Here is a 24,139-nt window from a genome sequence, read left to right as displayed (position 1 = left end):
CCCCTGGCCCTTAATTGTATCATATATTATGTAGCTTGATGCTTGTGGTTGGCTGTTAACTTTTTGGCAAGTGTACCAAATCGTTACAAGTAGTAAAGTGGTAGTCCAAGTGTCGTTTTCCCAAGGGATTTGTGTTTGTTAATCTACTCGCGATTATTTACTAGTTTTAGCAATTATGAAAAACATTTTTAATTTAATGTAAAATAAAGCATGCAAAATTTATAAAAATGAAGATGTGAATCGATAAAGAGCATCATTAGGATTGGATTTCATGAATCAACTTAATGTAACGCTACACAATATATACATCCCTTCGTACTCACATTCATGTTGAAAGCATACTTACTTTAATCCCTTAGAAGCAAGTTCTAAATCATATGTTAAAACTCTAATTCCTTAGCCATTTTAGCATACAATTTGCATTAAGATCACAATTCTAGAATGACCAAGAGTTAATGTCTATTCCTAGATCATAACTCTTGAGATGTTCTATCCATGTCTAGTTCCAAATTCATTTTCCAATGATTTAGTAACAACAAATAACATGATATTCCTATCATACACATTAAATATCAAGATAGAACAATTGAATACGAAGGAAATTATATTGCATAGGAAAAGTCACATAGTGTCTGAATTCATTACATCCAATCCTAATGAAAATAGAGACTAGCTACTCCTAATCATCTATAACATACAGATTTGATGATTCGCACGAGTAGATGGAAGAATTCGCTGTAATTTTGTCCACAAGATGCCCTTGACCGAAGCTTTCATCAAGTTTTTCAGCGTTTCCACCACAAAAAGAACCGACTTCTTTCCTTTGATTCTCGAAACTTAACCAACCAAAACGGTCTGCTCGCTGGGCGAGCCCTATCTCTCGCTGGGCGAGATGGTCCTGGCAGACAACTTTGTAGTCTTCCATTTTCCTATACAATTACTTATACAATAATCTAAGAAAATAAAAATACTTCTAACTAAACAAAACACAAAATACTAATAAACTACCTAAGAAATAAACACCAAACACATGAAATAAAGACAAATAAGAGAGGTTAATAAGCTTAAATACCAAGTATTTATTAAGCTTATCAACTCCCCCAAACTTGAATATTTTCATGTCTTCATAAAAAACAAATATATACAAACACAAACAAAAGTACTGACCTAAACTGAACAAAAGAACATGTGATCTTCAAACATATCAACTTTACACAAATTAAAGAAAATTCCCCTGCATTTCCAAAAGTTACAAATATATGGCATGGTGCTTTCATCAACTCAACTCCTCAACTAGCATGACATATGACAACCAGTGAAAGGATTCTTCAACTCTAAACAACAATCAGTGTTTCCTCACAAATGTGTTTGACAAAATACCTCACAAAAAGCATGTTATAAAACTACTTCATCAATTTTTGCACATCATCTCATTCACACACTTCACACACTTTGGTTAGATCAAAAGGTCTTTTTAAGGTTGAAACTTGGTTTGGCTTAGAAGAATCATGGTTTTTCATGGAATCAAATTACCTTGAAAGAGGAGAACAATTATATGCATAAACATTCTTGAACATTCTCACTCCCCAAATACAAACAATACAATCCACCATATTCTTTTCATAGCTCAACCTCACAATTTCATATCATGAACCCTTTTCATTAATTTGCCTTTGGCCTCTCTTTTTTTTTTTTCATTGAGAATGTTGAGCTTTTTTCAATCATCACAACTTAAGATTTTCAAGCCACTTACTCCTCATTTCTCAATCACATGTTTCCCCCAAACTTAATCTCAACTTATACCCATGTTCACAACATAAAACTTGTTCTCTTCTTCCATGGTGTAAGGTAAGATAATATCTCACAAGGCTCAGGGTAAGAAACAATACATCAAGGCTCAAAAAGGGTTCACAAATGGTTTCACAATATGCTCAAAGGTTAGCTATTTGGCCAAGTAGCTTCATTACATAACAACAAACAATTGCCTTTTTCATCCCTAACCAAGTGTGTGAGTTTGCATTCAAAGAATCATGCAAAATCAACTTTATCGCAATACCATCTTTCCTCTCATGCTCTCATGCAACACATTCTCAACACTCATACATCCAATCATTGGGCATGTTCAAGCACAGAATAAGGAATGAATCAAAGTGCAACCACATCCAAATATCTTACTCAATCAGATTTGCAGGCAAATAATCCCCAATCATGCAAAACCATATGAAACAAGATCGCAATGTTACTACATAACGGAACTACACAATATAACAGTACCAAAATGTCAGAAGTACTCAACAAAAAAACAACTAAACAAACTAAAACAAAAGATAACACCATCAGATATGGCCCTTAGAGCCAACGACTCCAAGCAGGCTCCTACTGCTCTCTTTACTGTTGAATCCATAGTGGATCAGGTTCCTGAGGCTGTTGTGGTTGTTGTTCTTCCTGCTGGTCTTCTTCCTGCTCCTGCTCTTCCTCATCATCATCAGGCACATCACCCCCCCACTAAGATGCAGGCCTGCCCTCAGGCCAAGGAATATACTCCTCAAATTGGGTACCTGTCATGATAGCATCATCTGGAAAGTCTGGCATACCTAACGATACCTGGTACATGCTATCCATGATGGACACCTGGCCACGGTGGAGTGCATTATGAGCAGACCACATATCATCCTGTTTGGCGAACATCTTGGCCATGGTGGCCTGAAAAGTCGCCTCAAAATCAGCCGAAATAGGTTGGGAACAGTGTGGCTGGCGTGCAGGTGTTGGTGCTGGAGCATCAACTGCCCTGTTGGTGCAGTTTTTGTGAAAAAATTTCTTATCCAAGGGAGGAGCTAGAGATAGCAGCACATTAACATCAGAAACAAGGCCCTTCTCCCTGCAAAGTGTTGTTATAATGGCAGGAAAACCCAAGTTTACATTGGCAGCATCAGCAGTATAAGCTATGTCATGTGAGATAAGTGCACCAACATCCATATCTAGCCCAGTGATTATCCCAAAAATGAGATAAGACCTCTCCAAATTCAGATCAGAAGTGTGTGTGTTGGGGCGGAGATTGGTGTAAGAGAATGCACTCCACATTTGAGCCAAAGAAGTCAAGTGTTTCCTGAGGAGCCGCACAGGTGTGCCATTAACACCCAACACAAAAGTATGGCCAAGAAGACATAAGACCGAGGCGATCTCATCAAAATCTTTTTGACAACTCATGAATGCACTGTAGGGAGTGTCCTGGCCAGGAGGAGCACATGTTGTCCTCAAAAAAGTGTTCAAGGTGCGCCTGTCATATTTAATTGTCTTACCGCGCACCTTAGCTTGACGGGGCCCATTTCTGACTTGTTGATAGGCGTTGGTATAAAACTCCTTCACCAAAGTCTCATCTATCTCATTAGGGAGATCCCCTAACACCCGATGCCAATTCCTCCTCTCTAGCTTAAGTCGAAATTCATCATACTCCCCCGGATTGAGCTTCACTTTCCGCTCAGGAATGAGGCTCCGAGACATGATCTCTACAAACCGCTCGGCAGCATCCTCAGAGGAGAACCTGTGTTGGTCATAGTTCTCCATAAATTCTGCCTCCATATAGTCCGGCTGAGGAGCATGAGAGGAGGAACCACGAGTCACTCTCTTCTTTTTTCCCGCTGCAGCAGTCTTGGGAGAAGCCATCTACTCAAATAACACAATAAAAGCACTGAAAAACAATAACAAACGTGAAAGCACAAGAGCAATACATAAAAATCAACACAACAATGCTTAGTCGCTAGGCGAGTTCTCGCAGGACACTAATAAAGAAAACAGAAAGCAGCAGTGGCCGGGCTGGGCGAGTCTAGTCGCTGGGAAACTAAACTCTTCTCGCAGGATGAGCGAGTCACGCAGGCCTAGCGAGCGTTTCGAACAGCCATTAACGAGTAAGGAACTCACAATGGTCACAGTCGCTGGGCGAGTATGAACTGCCAGCGACACACTTCAGAACCCTAAACAAAACTAAATTAGAAATAGAAATTGGTACAGTCGTTGGGCGAGCAATCAACACACCAAGCGACTGCAAATGCACGGTGCAAACACACCCACAACCGAAACAACACGAAAACCACAAAACACATGAACAAAAACAGATTCATCAACCAAAAAATTACTAAATGAAATCCATAAGCATATTCTAATTCACAACAAAATAAAAGAAGGAAAAGAGAACTTACCTAGCAAAAAGAAATAAGATGAACGGAGAAGATGAGCGAGGGAGAGAAAAGCTGAGAGAGACGGCGCAAATGAAGCAGGAGAAGGGAAAAATTAGGTTAAAGTGAAAACAGAAGGGTGAAACTGTAATTCCAATGGGGCAGCGCGAACGACTCGCTGGGCGCCTAGCTGCGTTCGCTGGGCGAGCGCTTCTTTTCAGCATAAGTCGTCAGCATTGACCCAACTACTCGCTGACAGCAATAAAAGCTGCCACACTTGCTGGGCGAGAAAATTTGCTCGCTGGGCGAGCTTAGGCGTCCAGCGAATTATTTCGTGAATTAATTTCCAAAGTTGAAGTGGTCATTGTCGCTGGGCGAGAGGTTGTTGCTAGGCGAGTCTGCATAATTTTGTATCAGATTTCTGCAGAAAAAACCAGACTCACGTTTTCGCTGGGCGACGAATGTCTCGCTGGGCGAGAGGATCGAAACAACAACTCCAGAAACGAAACTAAGAAACAACAATAAACATTGGGTTGCCTCCCAGGTAGCGCTTCTTTCACGTCACTAGCTTGACGGGTAACAGCTATGGATCATGCACATGAAAAACACTTTTGAGGCATTGAACCTCACCTCCCAAATAATGTTTCAATCTTTGACCATTCACCACCCAACTTCTAAGTGGATCTTCAGATGAAGGATCCATCAACTCAATAGCACCATAAGGCTTTACAGCCTTGATAGTGAAAGGTCCAGACCACTTGGATTTCAACTTGCCAGGAAAGAGTTTGAATCTAGAATTGAAAAGCAACACTTGCTGGCCAGGTTGAAAATCCTTTTTCAAAAGCTTTTTATCATGATAAAGCTTGACTTTCTCCTTGTATCTCCATGAACTTTCATAAGCAGTCAATCTCATTTCATCAAGTTCTTGCAACTGCAGTTTCCTTTTCTCAACAGACAAAGAGGGATCAAAATTCAGAAATTTCAAGGCCCAATAGGCCTTATGTTCCATTTCCACTGAAAGATGACATGATTTGCCATAGACTAACTGGAATGGGGTTAACCCCACTGGAGTCTTCATGGCTATCCTATAAGCCCATAGAGCATCATCCAGTTTCATAGACCAATCCTTTCTAGATGATGCCACAGTCTTTTCAAGAATCTTCTTTATCTCCCGGTTTGACATTTCAGCTTGGTCGTTGGTTTGAGGATGATAAGGAGAGACAATTTTGTGCCTAACCTCATAATGTTTCAAAACCTTGGCTAACTGAGCATTACAAAAGTGAGATCCTCCATCACTGATGAAGACCCTAGGAACTCCAAACTGGGAGAAAATCTGACGTTTTAAGAACTTAATAACTGTCTTGGCATCATTTTTCTAACAAGCAGCTGCCTCTACCCACTTGCTGACATAATCCACTGCAACCAAAATGTACTCATTATTGTATGAAGAAGGTACGGGACCAACAAAGTCAATTCCCCAACAATCAAACACCTCAACCTCTAAGATGGCTTGCAGTGGCATCTCATTTCTTCTTGAAATGCTTCCAACCCTCTAGCACTTATCACAACTCCTCGCATGAGCATGAGCATCTTTGAACAAAGTAGGCCAGTAGAAACCGGATTGGAGCAACTTGGCGGCTGTCCTTTCTCCATTAAAGTGTCCACCATATGGCGAATTGTGACAATGCCATAGGATACCTGTAACTTCCTCTGCAGTGACACACCGCCTCAAGAGATTGTCAGCACCTAACTTGAACAAGTATGGGTCGTCCCAAACAAATTGTTTGGCATCATGTAAGAATTTCTTCTTTTGATGCCATGATAATTCCTCTGGGAGAACCCCTACAGCTTTAAAATTTGCCATATCAGCAAACCATGGCCTTTCCTGAATGAGAAGCAAACTTTCATCACAAAATGTCTCACGAATCTCTCCCTCCTTATATGTTACTTCATCATTGACTAGCCGAGAGAGATGATCCGCGATGACATTCTCACTTCCCTTTTTGTCCCTGATCTCCAAATCAATTTCTTGAAGCAAGAGGACCCAATGTATCAAACGTGGTTTGGAGTTAGGTTTGGTCAAAAGATACTTAATGGTAGCGTGGTCAGTGTAAATGATCACTTTAGACCCAACAAGATAGGATCTAAACTTCTCTAAAGCATACACGATTGCCAAAAATTCCTTCTCTATTATTGCATAGTTGAGCTGAGCACCATTCAAGACTTTGCTTGCATAGTATATGGCATGAAAAACCTTCTCTCTTCGCTGTCCAAGAACAGCCCCTATGGCATAGTCACTCGCATCACACATCAACTCAAAATCTTGAGTCCAATTAGGTGCTATGATCACGAGGGCTGAAATCAACTTCTCTTACAAACTATGGAAAGCCTTCAAGCACTCAGCATCAAACTCAAAAGGAGTATCTTTGACCAGAAGATTGCAAAGGGGTTTAGCTATCTTGGAGAAGTCTTTAATGAAACGTCTATAAAACCCAGCATGACCAAGAAAGCTTCTAACACCCTTCACATTAGTTAGAGGTGGTAATTTCTCAACAACATCCACCTTTGCATGATCCACTTCTATTCCCCTGGATGAAATCTTGTGGCCTAACACAATACCTTCACGAACCATAAAATGACATTTCTCCCAATTCAACACAAGGTTCGTATCTATGCATCTTTTTAAGACTACATCCAGGTTTGTCAAATAGAGATCAAAGGATGTTCCAAAAACTGAGAAGTCATCCATGAACACTTCAATACATTTCTCTGCCAAATCAGCAAAAATTGCTAGCATGCATCGTTGGAAGGTAGCAGGTGCATTACAAAGACCAAAGGGCATCCTTCTATATGCAAACACACCGAAGGGGCAAGTAAAAGTTGTCTTCTTCTGATCCTCAGGAATCACTACTATTTGATTGTAACCTGAATAACCATCCAGGAAACAATAGTAGGCTTGCCCTGCTAACCGTTCCAACATCTGATCCATAAAGGGAAGAGGAAAATGATCCTTCCGGGTGGCTTGATTAAGTTTCCTATAATCAATACACATCCGCCATTCGATGACTGTCCTAGTTGGTATCAACTCATTCTTCTCATTTTGAACAACAGTCATGCCTCTCTTCTTTGGCACTACGTGCACATGACTTACCCATGTACTGTCAGAGATAGGATATATCATCCCTGCCTCTAACAATTTTAGTACTTCCTTTCTCACCACTTCTTTCATGATAGGATTTAATCTCCTTTGTGGTTGTGCTATAGGCTTAAAGTCCTTTTCCATCATGATCTTATGCATGCAATAGGTTGGACTTATGCCTTTCAAATCAGAAATTTGCCAACCTATAGCTCCTTGATTTGCTGTGAGAACTTTTACAAGCTTTTGTTCCTCACTTTTTGATAGAGAATTATTGATTATGACAGGCTTCTTTGAATCATCCTCCAAAAACACATACTTGAGATGATCAGGCAACAATTTTAGTTCCACTTTGCCTTGATCATCTAACTTCCCTTTTTCCAACTTCTCCACTTCATCCTTAGTGGAGTTAACTTCTTTCAATTTGTCCAAATGTTGTGTAGCCTCCTCAACTTCAGATTCCTCATCTAAAGTCAAGTCATCACAAGCATCTATCAATACTCTCTCAAGAGGAGACTTCACAAACATTTGGCTCTTTGCAGAGTCCACTAATTCATCCAAAACTTCCACCCGAAAGCAATTGCTACTATCACTAGGATGTTGCATAACTTCCTTAACATTGAAAGTCACAGTTTCATCTTGCACACGCACCTTAAGTTGGCTATCATCCACATCAATGATCACCCTAGCAGTCTTCATAAATGGTCTACCCAAGATAAGAGGAACCTCATTGTCCTCTTCCATGTCTAAAATGACAAAATCCACTAGAAAAGTGAATTTGTCCACTTTAACAAGGATATCCTCTATAACACCATAAGGACACTTGGTAGAACGATCTGCTAATTGGAGTGTCATTCTTGTTGGTTTAACCTACAAATCACCAATTCTCCTTAACATGGAAAGAGGCATCAGATTGATACTTGCTCCCAAGTCAATCAAAGCCTTTCCAATAGGTAATTTGCCAATGGTGCATGAAATAGTGAAACTGCCTGGATCTTTAAATTTAGGTGGTAGAAGTTTTTGGATGATTGCACTACAATTACCTTGGACTTCTATTGTTTCCTCTTCAATGTATTTCCTCTTCTTGGTGAGCAAATCCTTCATAAATCTTGCATATGAAGGCATTTGTTGAAGAGCCTCAGAGAAAGGAATGCTAATCTCCAATTTCTTGAAGATATCCATAAACCTTGAGAATTGTTTCTCTTTCTCTTTTCTAGAATGAGTCTTAGGATAAGGAAGAGGCTTCATAACCTTTTTACCTTTTCTTGTGACTTCCTCATCCTCTTTTTGCTCTTCTTTCTCTCCATTCTCATCAACCACACTTTGCTCACCAATAACATCATCCTTCTCTTTATATTAAGAAAGTAAAGGGACATGGATCCCATTATATTAATTTTTTATGTCATTTCATTTGATTGCATTTTTCATTTTATTTTCTACTCAATCAAATAATTTTATTTCCCGTTTTTCCATTTTGTTTAGTTTACTTCCTTCTTTCTAGGTTTCCTTTGAATTGCTGATCCTGCTGCTTTGCGCTTCAATTTGGGGTACTAGTGCAAAATCAGAAACTATGCTAATGCTTTGATTTTATTTATGTTTAAGGTTCGAAAGGTGAATGAGAATGGTTGTTGTCTGGTAAAAGAATTGGACCCCTAAGTTCAAAAAAAAAAAGGTGTGGTCGGCCATTGGGAAGGAAAGAGATAGCGCTAAATTGTGATTTGTTTTAGTATATACTATGTAGGTAGTGAAGGAGGCTCATTTTTTTTTTTGCATACAAATTTCATCCTTATCACTCTTTTTCTTCTTCTCTTTTCTTTTATTTTTTTTATTCGGTATTTGATATCAACAGGTGCATCACTTTATTTGGTTTGATATATATGAATTTTTTTCACATAGTTGTATTTTCATAATTTCATTTTGGAATATTCTGTCAGTAAAGATTCATCTCCCGGGTTTGGTAACATTTTATGTTATAAAAACTTTATATAAATTGAAGCAATAAGTTGAGTCATGATAAAAACATGCTTTAAGTATAAACCATTAGGAATAAAAAATAATAAAACTTAATTTAAAAATATATCAAAGTAGGACATTGCGTAACCGTTGCATTATTTATCTTAAGCTTATATTGAAGTAAATAAATTACTAGAATTACTATAATGTATACTAATTATTGGTTTTTTTTAAACAAAATTTATATTGGTGGATGAAACATTATATGCTATAATTTAACTGATCCTTTCATTTTTACTAATTGTATTTTTATTTTTTTTTAAATTTTGCAGTTGTTGACTTTTATTACACACAAATCATAGTGTCTTCAAAGTTGATGTAACATGAATATTATTTTATAGTTTGTTATTGGAAATGGTGTTAGTTTGAAGAATATATGTATGCATGTGAATTTTCCTTAGCTTTCTATTTTAGAGATTAAAATTATTAGATTAGGAATAAGAGTCTTATTATTATATTGTATCTTGACTTCTATATAGCTAATATTATAGTAACTAACATGATAGCTCAAGAAAATATGGATCGGAAATGGGTGTTTCCTAGTCAATTATCAAAAGAATATGAAGATGGGGTGAAAGAGTTCCGTAGATTTGCAGTTGAGCATGCAAAAAACCCTAGTAGAATCATTTGTCCTTGCTTAAAGTGTTGCCATTCAAAGGTAGTGAACGCAAATGAGTTAGAAGCACATTTAGTATGCAACGGAATTGATAAAAGTTATTCATGTTGGACCAAACATGGTGAAAAAAAATGATATAGCACATAATGGGGATGATAGCACAAGTTATGCACCACAAAACTGACACAACATATGACTTAGACCAAGTCGAGGAGATTGGAAACATTATTGAAGAGGATATGCGAGATTGTCCTCAAATGTTTGATAGGTTGACAATGGATGCAAAGACACCATTGTATAATGGTTGTACTAGTTTCACAAGACTATCAACAGTGTTAAAATTATTCAATTTGAAAGCAGGAAATGGGTGGTCTGATAAGACCTTTACTGAATTACTATCACTTTTGAAAGATATGCAAAGACATATTTGGTCTTGATGAACATAAAGAAATCACTAATGCATAAATTGTTGGAGAAATTATTGACTATGCATGGCTTGGTACAACTACAATTTTTATATATATCGGGTACAATATACTACTTTTTTATAATTGACTTTAATCTTTGGTGAGTAGCTTTTATGATTTTACTAACTTTTAATTCTTATATCTTTCTTTTGTAAGGTACCTATATCAAAATTTCATTAAGCCAAATCATAAGGGGTTCTTCTTTTTATCACCCCAAATAACAACACATGAACTACCAATGAAAGAGAGAATCCAAAAAATAGAGAGTATATTTCTTGACAATGGGGTGATTAATAAGTTTGTTCTTGCTCCTATCAATACAGGGTAATACTTTTTTTCCTAACTTTATCAATAATGTATTATTTGCAAAGTTAGATGCACAAAATCTAATTTTGTTGATTCATTTCCAATTTTAGCCAACATTGGGTCTAGCTTGGAATCAATCTTAAAATGGAGATAATTTATTATCTTGACCCATAGGCGAAAGACATTAATATGAGGCAAGATTTGAAGAAGTTGTTTGACATGGAAAAATCTTCTTAATGTGATTCACACATATATGTATACTTTTTGTATATTTTTTTTTACTTATATATACTTCATTTTTTATTTATTAACAATGGTTATACAAACCTACCAAGCTCAAAGAGGGTCTATGGTTTCAAAGTCTAAGTTAAGCAATATCAAGTGGACACCAATTAAGGTAGATTACAATTGTGTATTTGAAGATCAAATGATGTTGTTTTATTTGAAGGTTAATACCAATTGTATTAATGTTTTCTAGTGTCTAAAACATTCCAACGACCATGATTGTGGGTATTACATTTGTCGATATATGAAGGAAATTGTCACATATTGTAAAGGAGGGACAATTCCAATAGATGTAAGTTATCTTAATTGTATGTGTTATTCATTTGTAGTAGGATTTTGATTGACTAATTTAATTTAATTTTTCTTTGTTGTAGTATTTTTCTAGTTGTAGAAGTCGACAATATTCTGACAATCAAATCATTAAAGCCAGGGAAGATTGGTGTTTTATCATATTGTTAGTTGTATAATGCCTTATATAACAAAATAGGGAAGGTTAGGAACAATGTTTTGTCTAAAGTGTTTTGGCCCCAAAGTCTAGCAAAAAGGGAACATGATGGATGAGTACTGCAAATCTTAGTTTTTTTCTAATTTCTTTCATGTAATATTATACTTTTTTAAAAATATATAAACATCATTAAGTTTTTTGTGTAACTATGTAAGAATTTCAATGCCCTTTCATTTCAGTTTTGCTTGATTTCAAGTTCGAAGTCTTTATACAGGCATGTGAAACAAAGAATAGAATGAACATGTCCAAACTTGGAAACACTTTAAACATCATTCAAACCATTTAGGTCTTGATAATTGTGTTATTTGTTTCTGTTGGCAGATGATCTAGTGAAACTGCTCATGTCTTGTTGGTTCCGTTAATCATATTATTAGTTAATTAATCAACATGGTCATCATTGTCCATTAGGGATGCAATACTATCCATGAAACTACTCACTCTACAATCTAAATCACATTTGGTTAGTTTTGATTGGTTGTTATAGTTGTCATAAATGGTTTCTACAGGTACCACTAAAATGAGAAGGAATGAACAAAAAATTAAATAAATTATAATAAAAAACAATCAAACCAATACACAACGCTTATTTTAAAAAATGTTATCTATTGATGAATTGAAAAAGTGTTATCCAATAATGAAAAATAGACAATGTTTGTTTGAACAAGCACTATCTACTAATGAATTGAAAAAGCATTACCTATTGATGAAAAACTGCTCTCATAGACAACGCTTGTTGAGTCAAGTGTTGTCTATGAAAGCTTTGATAGACAATATTTTCTAAACAAAGCGCTATCTGTTGAAAAATATATAGATAAATCTTGTTTAGACAAGCGCTATTTATCAAGTGTCATTAGACAGCGCTTTTTTACAAGCGTTGTCTATTAATAGATACTGCTCCAATAAACAGCCCATAAAAAGCGCTATCTATTAAGAAAAAAAACGTTGTAATTGCCAAATTTGACGTAGTGAAAGTAAGAATTTCTAAAAAATAATAATGAGTTTTAAAGATCTTTTAGAATGTGAGAGTTAGCTAATAATAAATCTTCTTATATGCTGATGAATTTCATTATTAGTTGCTTGGTGTTGCATTAGTTTACTATTTTTCATTGATGTATTTACTTAGTTTTTCTTTTCATTATAAATACCTTTTGCATATGGATGCAATGTAACTTTATCATCGGTTAGGCATGGTCCCCATTGTTCTTTGTTTTTTTTTTTTTGTTAAAATTTTCATGTAATGAATGGTATCTAGCATGAGTTTATATAGAAAAAAAAGTAAAATTAATAAAAATGACTTAATTAAATTTTTTAATAATATTTAGTTTTAAAATTTAACTTAAAAATTAAAATCAACCTAAATTATTTGTTATTTTATTTTTATTCTTCATATAAACGTTATTAAAATAAATACTAAAAGCATTGAAATTTTAATTTGAATATGATGACATATTCGTCTTTAACTTTATCTATACTCATATATACAAAGGAAAGGAGATTCCTCATTTTGCTATCTACATTTTTTTCTAATTTTTTCTTTTAAATATTTTTTAAATTAAAATAATTATTTATAAATTTTACTTTTTAAAAGACTAATGTTTTAAATTTAACATTTTTTTTCGATTTGATATTTTCTTTAAACTTTATTTTATTACAAAAATAAATAAAAATTATCTTGATTTTATGATTGTAATAATAACAAAAACAATATAATTATTATTATTATTAAAAAGTTGAACCCACGTACATGTGTTTTCATCACTGTATATAATGTTAATAACCTATACAAATTTGTTTTAACTTTAATTATAGAAATATGATATTATATTTTTTAATAACATTTAATTATTGTAATAATTTTATTAATATCGGTTGGATCTTAATTAAATAATTGAATGTTGAAATAGAGTTTTAACTAGTTCAAAAGACCATGTTTATTTTTAATATATTGGTAATATGAATAAATAAAGTAAAATACATAAGAGAATCTTGATACGAAGAATCTCCCTTTGGGATTCTCAAGTGAGTAACATTTGTATATTTCACTTATTTTTGTTAATTGCAATTTAAACATTTAATTAATCCATTTTTTTTTAATTTCAATATCTTAAATGACTCTAACCATTATATATTCTTAACTTAATATTGGGTTAAATATGATTTTGTCGCTTAACTTTAAATGAATTTTGAAATTAGTCAATTTCAAAACTTTGGACTAATTTAGTCATTTATCTTTCGAAATACGTGAATTTAATATTTTTAATCAAATTTCATTAAGTTTATTTGACATTTCAAGTGCGTTTCATAATAATACTTGATTTAACATTAAAGCAAAAATGTGTCAAACAGTATAAACAAGTCAAATATAATCTAAAATACGTACGAAGCATCAAATAAACCTAATAAAATTTGATTAAAATGACTAAATTCACGTATTTCGAAAGATGAAAGACTAAATTGGTCCAAATTTTTAAAATAGACTAATTCTAAAATTCACCGAAACTTAAAGGACCAAAAATATATTTAACCCTTTATTTATTTTTTTTATTGTGCTTAAATCCAGTTTTGATTTTATCATTTTATAAATATGTATGTTTAGTATTTATACAAATGTAATTATACATTTAGTCTATACTAATGTATGATCCGATTTGTAACAGAAAACATTAACGTATCCATCAATAATAACTATTTTAATTTTATTCAAGTAGATTATTATACACTAATTTTAAATAATACATTTTGACGTTTGTTACCACTGAAAGCACCTTTACATTTTTTTTAGTTCATACGCGATAAATTAGAAATGAAGTTCTTTAACTTTTAGTTTAATATATGCACATGTACTTTAATTTGAATCACAGTTTGAATAGTGTATTTATTTGTGTTTGACATATATTCATGTTTAATATTTTAAGATATTATACTAATATTTATCAATAAAATATTTTATCATAAAGTAGAAGATTTTTATGATGATAATATTTTGTAATTTTTTATGACGACAACTTTAATATGTACGATTTTAATTTGGATTTACACAATAATAATTATATATTTATTATATTTTTAAAAATTATTATATATTTTTTAATATATATATATATATATATATATATATATATATATATATATATATATATATATATATATATATATATATATATATATATATATATATCACTATCGTATCATATTATTTTAAAAATAAATGTATTAGTGTACTGGATACATGTCATGTCTTTTATAGGTATCATATCCATACATCATAGGTTAGGGACCATTTTATAAGAAACAAAATTAGTAAAAAAGAATTAAAACTGTGAGAAAAATGATTTAAGTCTATTGATTATATACACAATATTAATTAGTTTTAAAATTGATTTGCTACGACCCCCCGGCTTATACAGAACCGATTCTTAAATGTACGCTTAAATCTTAAGATGATTATTTAAAACTATTATTTTGATTCAATGATTACAAAAACAATTTTTACATATCAATATTTTATTAAGTCTAATAGAAAACAACTCAGCAAAGTAGAATAAATAAATAGTTGGGGCTCATCATGATTTTGAAAGCGTTAAATTACAATTGAGTGTTAGTTCCCTTCGTCTTCAGAAACTGATAAGTGCAATCATTAACAAGGGAATAAGAACAAGGAAGTGATGCTACTTCTCTTGTTCTCCTATGTCTCTTTTTCTTTTTTTTTATGGAAGTTTATTGATAAATCAAATTTAAATTAATCAACCTCATATATATATATATATATATAACCCTACTGAAAGAAGAAAACGAAAACCTAAGAAAAGAGATTTCTGATGACACCTTCATGTTAGCAAAGCTTGTTGTAGGTTGAACATATAATTCAACCAAGTAATTCAATTTTCCTTTAATGGGCAAAATTTTGGATTGTGCGAGGATTCTAGTATTTTACGTGAAAGGTAAGGTTTTTCGCATTCATAAAAGGGTTTAAGTAATAAGTTGAAGTTCAAATAGATTTCCTTATAGAATTGTTGGATGATGTAATTTTGGATCTCGCGACAAATTTATGGATTTCTCATATTATCATATTCTAAGCGTATGTTTGGTCAAATATTGAATAAGTATAAACATGAAGAGTAAGAAGAAAAAAAAACTCACTTACCACTTTATTTAAGATTTTGAGTTATATATATAGTGTATTAACTTTTTTTTATTGTTCTTACCAAATTTGGATGAAGGATGTCCAAAGTAAAAGGAATGGACTCTTTGAATTTATAATTTCAATAGTTGGTTGTCGAGCTATTTGAATAACAAAATTCACCTATAAGTCTCCTACTTGAGACCTAAAAGAAATGCGATTTATTTTTAGAATCACTTTTCTTTTTCATAGACGGTGTCAATATTTTAACTTCATCGACTGAAAGAACATTATTAGGATCAATCACTACATTTGAAATATTGTTTGTTTTGAAACCTGAAATTCTTTCACGTTTATGTCCTTAAATATGTATTTTGAGTGTAAAAGAAGAAACACATTTTTAAATTGTTCTTGACCTCAATTCTTAAAGAATGTGAAACTATTAAATATATTTAAACACTTGTATATAATATTACAACAAAAATTCCTAAATTTACCAACAAAATTTTACTGATAAAAATAAATTTGTCAACAAATTTAATTTACAGACGAAATTTAAATACCAATGAATGTTACTCAGAGAAATAAATTTGTCAATAAATCTGTTAGTAACATACATATCAATTACTAACGGATAATTTTGTCAATAAAATCTTTCCATAATTACATATCTCAAAATTTGTAGGTAAATTCATTGGTAATTCATCCATTTAAAGTTTATTGATAAAAAATTCATTTAAATTTTATTGATAAAATGTCCATTTAAATTTTCCATAAAAGTAATTTTAAATAAAAGAAAACATTTATTCCAAATTTTCTTTCTTTTATAACATGATATTTTTAATGCTATTAATTATCATGTTTTATTATTCTTTTAATTTTTTGTCTTAATTCATTCATTCATTAAAATTTTGTAGATAAACATAATTTTAATTTTAAAAAGTTTATTCCAAATTGTTCTTATAATTTTCGTGTTAATTAATTAAATATGTAATTCAAATGTATTATTTTTGTTACTTGTTTATTTTTATTTTTATTTTTATCTCTCTTCTTATTTTTGTTTTAATAAAAGCTATTTACGATTGTAATTTGTAATTTGTTTTAAAACCTATAAAAACCCTAATGTAGGTGAATTCCTGATGCTCTAACCCAGTTAAAAAATATATGAACATTACAAACCCTAACTACATCTCATCCTTCAAATCATTTACGCTGCCACCACTTCTCCTTCTCGAGGTGTCGTCGTTGGAAGCCCGCGACCATGTTCACTAAAACCAAAACCTCCATGTTTGCGGCTGCGCCTTCATCACTCAAACACTGGTGGTGCTCCTGCTGCTGACGGTCAATGGTTGTTACAGATGTGATGGTTGACAGTTCAGTTTCTTTACAATTTCAGTTTCCTGTATTTGCATATTCAAGTCATTTCCTCCTTTTTGCATTAGGATTGGTTGTTACTTTTCGAAGGATCTGTATTGTAGACAATGAAACATGAGGGGATTGAATTGGCAGGAGAGGAAATAAATGAAACACATGATATGCACACATCTAATGTGCTTCAGAGGCCAAAAGCTATTTACAATTTTTACGATGAGATTTTACACCGAGAGGACCAGAAGAAATGTGATGTGAAAGCATGTTAATAATGCTAACTATACCAATGTAGTTGTTGCAATGAGCGATTCATCTGATGGACCACTTAATTATCTCCACATCAAAAATAAAATTCAATTGTATATTTAAAATTTAAATTTAAAATTGAAACAAAAGAAATTATCAATAGTGATAATTACTGAAAGATATATTCGTAAGTAATTATCGAAAAATATATCCGTTGATAATTATCTAAGGATTCAAATTTCTGTTGGTAAATATTGTCGATTGTGTTTTTATAATTAAATTTTTACCCATTGAAAATCTGGCAGAAAATGCAATTATCATTGAATTTATGTTATTATTGGTGGATATTGATCGTTGGTAATTCTTTTTATTTTTTAGTGTGTTAATTACTTGTTGATCTTAATTATATTGTTTGATGTAAAAGAAGTTAAGTCGAAGATCAATCCTCGTAATCATATTGTGTTTTATAAAAAAGAATAATCTATTATTATGAGAGGGAGCTAAATATGAGTACTATAGTTATCAAATTGGATAACATTATGTAAAAGTTGGTCTACCGGTGGTTAGAAAAGAAGGTGAGAGAGTTTGTTGGTTCAAATCTCCAAATAACAAAACTAATAACTAATATTTATTGATAAAAAAATATCATAATATAAAAAAATATAACATGACTAAGTGCATGTAATAGAAAACACTATTTTTCTAAAGTTCTTTAGATTTATGCTTTTAATTTCTAATCTAATTTTTTTACCTATTCATATTTTTGAATTTTTCCAAATCTTAAATATTGTGTTCATTTAATAGTATTAACTTATAATAAGTTCATTAACTTGTTATGTCATTAATAGTTTAACGAAATAATTATATATAATTTGTTATTCATTATTAACTAAACTCACATTTTGCACTTATATAAACACAACAGATTAAAAATAATCAATATAAACCCATTAATAAGTTTATTTTTTTATCCGCAAAGTATAAGTGTTTATATATATATATATATATATATATATATATATATATATATATATATATATATTGGAAGTACTTGGGGTACTCCAATCCGTATACAAAAATATATATAAAGTGTTCCTAGTCATTCTACCTTTATATATCAAGGTTAATGACATGTACATTTGATATCAAAGATCCCTACCAACCAAATAAGTAAAAGTGTTTCTATCACATCTATAACTCATAAAGCAATATAGATTTATGTGTACATTGCTAGGGAAGCATAATCAATAAAGCATACAAGAATTATTCAATAGTTATGATTCCAGGACTTTGATCAAATTATTCAATAGTCTTTGTTTCCATATAGAGGTTTCAAATGGTGCTCTTGGAAACACATTGCATATTTCTTCCGTCACATCAATATCCCTCGTTCATTGCTTGTTGTTTTCCTGATTATGCCTTCAACATGTGTTCATCCCAGTTGTGAGTGTTTTAGCAATCACCCTTTGACATTGTAATAGCATGCCTTCTCCTTGTTTTGGGTAGTTTTCAATTGCCCATTCTTCTAGTCCCTTCTGCCCTTTATATATATCCACACCTATAACCAAACAAACCTGGAATATATTTGTTAAAATTCAACCCCTCCCCCTCCCTCTCGCCTTCCATTTAACCACCCACCCCACAAATGTTCTTACCTTTGTAGTCCAATATTTCTATGGTTTGCTATGATATAGATCTGATACAGTGTATATGACACATGCACCAATCCGAAAAAGAGAAGCTTACCTTAATGCTTTTATGTTTCATCCATGCCCACACTCTTAGTTAAGTTATACAAAATATTTCTTCTGCATCAGATATGGCATTGCTAAACACAACATTGTTCCTATGTTTCCATATACTCCACATGACAACCACCCATACCCCCTTCCGAATTTCATTCCCTTAGTGGTTGAGTTCCAATACATGGAAATGTAGAGAGCTTTTGTAAGGCTGATTATAGTGGACATTCAAGATCCTTACCCATTTGTTGCACGTGTTCCAAACTTTAGAGGCAACTTTACAATCAAAGAACAAATGACTTACGCTTTCTTCTTGCTCTCCACAAAGGGCACAACCATAATTATTCAATAAAACTCTTCTACGTCTAAGGTTTACCTTTGTAGGTACTCCCTTTAACATAACACGCCATGCAAAAAAAATTGCTGGTGGAATAACTTTAACCCTCCATAGGCTTTGAAAGAATGGAAGTTGTTCTCCATTGCAGATGTCTTGCATCTTTTCATATGCTGATTTAACTGTATATTCCTTATCTTCCCCATCCATCCACTGTAGACTATCAACTCGTCTGCTATCAATATTTATCCTCTCTAGGTCTACCATAAAAGATTGAAACAAATTATTTTCCCATTCAAACCATTCTCTCCTCCATCCAAGATTCCATTCCCATTTATCATTTTCCCACTTCCCACATTCGCTTATGGTTCTTTCTTTTTTATTTGAAATTAAATATAATTTAGGGTAAGAATCTCTAAGTGCTTTCTCCCTTGCCCAACATCTTCCCAAAACTTTATTATAGTCCCTGAACCAACTTTCCAAGTCACACTTTCCTCAAACCAAGTTCTTTCTTCACCTAATCCACAAACCTTTCGGAGATCGTTCCACCAACGAGATTCTCTTTGTCCACACTTTCTATCATCCAAGCTTTTCCATGAACCATACTTTGAATCTCCATTAATAAGTTCGTATAACATTTTTTTCTATCACTAGTTAATTCAATTCCTTGACAACAATTTTTTTAAATACAAATCAAAATTTATTATTAGCATACAAGATGTGGCCACAAAATGTGGATAATGCAAATTCAAAATATTCACTTTCGATCAGAAAACAAATTCTACTATTATAAGTGTGAAAGACAAATAACAAGTAGCACTTACAAATAATGAGATCAACTTTAAACCATAAAAATAAGTGTTCATACCTAGATCTAGAGTATGGACCTTTGTAGAGGTGGCAAGATCTAAGTGGTGGTTAGAATGCTCTTGAAGGGTGGAATCGAATCCTTATTGTCTGAAGGGGGGAGATCCACCTGCAACAGACTTTGATGCTCAAGTTAGTAAAAGAGCTTTAGGATCTTTATAAGTATATGTAGGGATGTCAACAGGGCGGGTAGGATACGGGCAGTAGCTCCCCCATACCCTACCCGTTGAATAAATATACGCCCCGTACTCGTACCCATATCTGTCGGGTATCCGTTATATGGGTACCCACCTATTTTTTTCATATCCGCGGGTATCCACGGGTATCCACGGGTACTTGCGGATATTTACAAAATTATTTAAAAACAAATATTTGATCACAAATTCAAATAAAATAAAATAAAATACATCACTGTCATAAATTTTAAATAAAGTTTAAATAAACTCAAGTTCATACAAGTCTAAATAATTATAAAAGTAAATATAAAATGACGTTCAATACAATTGAAAATTCAAATTCTTTCATTAGTGCTTTGATAAAAAAATACACTTTCTCCGATTGATTCCTAAAAAATAAACAAAATAAACAAATAATAAACCTCAATCGTCATATGCCAAGTATTCTTATTTTAATTTCATCATTTGACAACAAGCATACCATAAACGTCATTGTCTATATAGGATTTTATGTATATGTCTAATTTCAAATAGAGGAAAGAGAAGAATGTCAAGGGGGTGTATCTCAAAGAAGACAACATATCAATATTTGAAGTATTGAAGAATGAAGACAAGATGTGCAACGTAGAAAAATTAGGCCAGAATGTTTTTTACAATATATATATATATATATATATATATATATATATATATATATATATATATATATATATATATATATATATATACAAACAAATAGAGGAAAGAGAAGAATGTCAAGGGGGTGTATCTCAAAGAAGACAACGTATCAATATTTGAAGTATTGAAGAATGAAGACAAGATGTGCAACGTAGAAAAATTAGGCCAGAATGTTTTTGACAATATATATATATATATATATATATATATATATATATATATATATATATATATATATATATATATATATATATTCTGAGGGTATTTTTGTGAATTAAGGCGGGTACGGTATCCACGAGTACGGATACTATGATACCCGTACCCGTCCTGTTAACATGCGGGTATCAAAAATAGCCGTACCCACGGATAACAGGTATCCATTTTTAATATTTGTTTCCTACCCATTGCGGGTTTTATCCGCGGATACCCACGGGTACGGATTTTTTTGACATCCCTAAGTATATGAATGAGTATGAGAGACTGTGTGTGTTTTTTCAAGAGAATAACTATGTGTATTTATAGGGTTTTTGGGTCCTATGAGGTTTGTTGTAAAAACTGATAGACTTTATTGGTCGCTAGGGTCATTACCATATGTAGTATTATCCATGCCTATAGTTACTCCATGAACATCATTTTCACCATAATTCAGTGGCATAATATAAAGGCAGAATCATGTTGCAACAAAGATTCCATCATTCTATCACCCTTTTGGTTGTTGTACTTGTAAGACCTAGAAAAATTAAATAATTAAATAAATAATTATTTAATATAAATGTGGGTAATGGAATGTTTAGGGCATTTAATGTGGACAGTTATGACAAGGAATAATACTAGTTCAAGTGGTTGAGAGTACTTGGTTATTACGGGAGGAATGAGGTTTGAGTCCTAGGTATGTCATTAGTGTGTTATTTAATTATTTAATTATTTTTGTAATATGCTTGACCATAGTGCGTGATAATATAATCTTAGATGTGTAGGAATTATCATAAAAAATGAATTGGTTGATTGGTTGTGCATTGGTTTGGTAATTGTGTGGTTGTGTGTTTGAACCTTGATTGAACCTAAATAGGTTCCTTTTTCGCCAAAATTCTTTTTGCCATGAATGAGAAGGGTCAAAAACCCTAGCCATCTTAAGGAGCAGAGATGGAAGAAAGGCTAGGAAACCACCTTGTAATGGCCCTTGAATGGTCATTAATCCATTTTTTTAATAATTTTCGTTTTCTTGCCATTAATCCTAATTAAGGAAAATTAAGAAGCAATTTGAGAGAGAGGGTTTAGGTTTTTTAGACTACCATTTGGTGAGGACTGTGAAGGAAGTATTCTGAGCACAAAAACCTTAACCAAGAGACATTGGGGGGAAATTCTGCAAGGGTTAGAGAACGAGTTGGAGTTAGATTAATTATGGTGCAAGAAGGACTCTAGGATTTTCAATTGGAGCAATGAATACCAGGTTAGGGGAGCTACATTGCATCTTTAATTTTATTCTATGTGATTTCCTATTATAATAGATGCATTGTGTGTTTCTGTTCTGAAAAATCTGGGTTTCATCGCGTTTCTGGAATTTTTCCAGAAACCGCCAGGTGACTTTGAAGGTCCGTCAGGCAACTCATGTTGAATAAACCCAATTTCTGGGTTTTTGCTTTGAATTGTTTGGCAGTGATGAACTGTCGCTAGGAGACACGCGTAGGTGTGCTATGTTTTCAATGTTTGTGGGTTTCTAGGGACTTTAGGTACTCGTGGGAGTCTTTGTAACATGGAATACTGGGTTGATAGAAAAATTGTGTAGGGGTGAACCTATAATTACTACAACTGAATGAATTGGAGATTTCATGAATATGAGGGTTTGTAACGATTTGGGGAATTTTGGGTAGCATGATTTGGATTGAAATTGCTTGTGATTTTTCTGTGCCATCTAATGTCAATCAATTATATGTCGAATCGAACGTGTTAAAGAATGGTGGTAAGGGAAATTGGTTGACTAGAATGGATTTTGGGGAAATTAGGATTCGTGCAGGTGTAGTACCAATATGGAATTTTCCAAAAAGTGATGCACCGCTTGGCGACACATAGTTTTGTGCCAAGCGACATCTAGTGACAACAATATTGGAGGTTGATTATGTGATGCTCTAGTTGAGGGGTTCCTTTGGGGGTCCAAGTGGAATTAGATACGGGGAAAATAGGTGAAAATGGAACCCTTGGTAACTTGTATACCTTAAGTCATAAAAGTGATTGGGAAAGTGGAGTAATTAAAATTGGGAGGTGAAAATAAGTGAGGAAAATTAGTGCAAGATGGCTGATATTAGTATTGGATAGCATGAGTCATAATTCGTTGTAGTAACGGGTCTAAGTACTAATCATAAATTCGGTTCTCCTTTTTTCCTAGAGTTGGAATGGCAATTAATGAGGTCCTATTTATAGATGCATGAACTTGTGGTGATGCAAAAGTATGGTTGATACGTGGCATTGGATTAGTTGGAAATTACAGTGATGTTTTGGTATAATGACGAAGTTCAGGTATGTTTGGGTGACTGTGATATATGGGTGAGGAGTATGATTTGTTCTTCCTTAATTCTAAAGGTTGGCATAATTAAGAGAGTAATATATATGGGAATAGGTATGTTAACAAGGCATAAGTGGGGGGTTTCAAGACCCGTTGAAGGGGATGTATGTGACTTGGTAATTATGTTGTGTGTTTGTAGATGCCTTGAGTGAGATTAAAAATATGTTCTGTTGTGCCTAAACTAGTAAACTCGATGTATTAGTGTAGCCCTAGTGGTGAGGTCTGAACTGCCAAGCAATAACTATAAAACAGAGAACTTCTGAAGCGTTTGGCGCCTGGCGCCTGACGAGAGAGGTGATTCCGCTAGGCAATACCTGTGTGGAAAGTGCTCATTAGGACGTATGGTGCCTGATAGTGAGGATAGTTTCGCTAGGCGATATTTGAAAATTCAAAGACTTCTGGAGCGGGTGGCACCTGACGACGAGAGGCTTTTGCCAGGCGGTTTGCAACCAAACTTTGCCTGGCAACGCTTAGGCAGTGCCAGACGATAATGCAGGGACATAGGTTTGTTCCAATGGATTGGTGTGTGGTCTACAATGCTTTGG

General features: G+C 33.2%; 2 protein-coding genes across 2 annotated transcripts; both read right to left on the bottom strand.

Annotated features, from left to right (window-relative positions):
- Positions 1-6,543: 6,543 nt before the first annotated feature.
- Positions 6,544-8,163, bottom strand: LOC114180668. The gene has a single exon (XM_028066970.1). It carries the CDS (start codon positions 8,161-8,163, stop codon positions 6,544-6,546), a length of 1,620 nt encoding a protein of 539 aa, XP_027922771.1.
- A 15-nt stretch (positions 8,164-8,178) lies between these two features.
- On the bottom strand, positions 8,179-16,907 carry LOC114180667. The gene is made up of 2 exons (XM_028066969.1): positions 16,832-16,907; positions 8,179-8,657 (listed from the first exon to the last, which is right to left on the bottom strand). The coding sequence occupies exons 1-2, from the start codon at positions 16,905-16,907 to the stop codon at positions 8,179-8,181; spliced, it is 555 nt and encodes a 184-aa protein (XP_027922770.1).
- Between the last annotated feature and the right edge of the window lie 7,232 nt (positions 16,908-24,139).

Source organism: Vigna unguiculata, chromosome 4 (genome assembly GCF_004118075.2).
Source record: "Vigna unguiculata cultivar IT97K-499-35 chromosome 4, ASM411807v1, whole genome shotgun sequence".
Classification (NCBI taxonomy): Eukaryota; Viridiplantae; Streptophyta; class Magnoliopsida; order Fabales; family Fabaceae; genus Vigna; species Vigna unguiculata.
The sequence above is the reverse complement of the archived record's forward strand: the minus strand, read 5'-3'. Positions and strand labels throughout refer to the sequence as shown.

Coding starts and splice junctions, on each gene's coding strand:
- LOC114180668 (XM_028066970.1), bottom strand. CDS start 8,163: ATGACACTCCAATTAGCAGATCGTTCTACCAAGTGTCCTTATGGTGTT.
- LOC114180667 (XM_028066969.1), bottom strand. CDS start 16,907: ATGGAGGTTTTGGTTTTAGTGAACATGGTCGCGGGCTTCCAACGACGA. Junction 8,658..16,831: donor GAAGGAGAAGTGGTGGCAGC/GTAAATGATTTG, acceptor CTTAATATAAAG/AGAAGGATGATGTTATTGGT.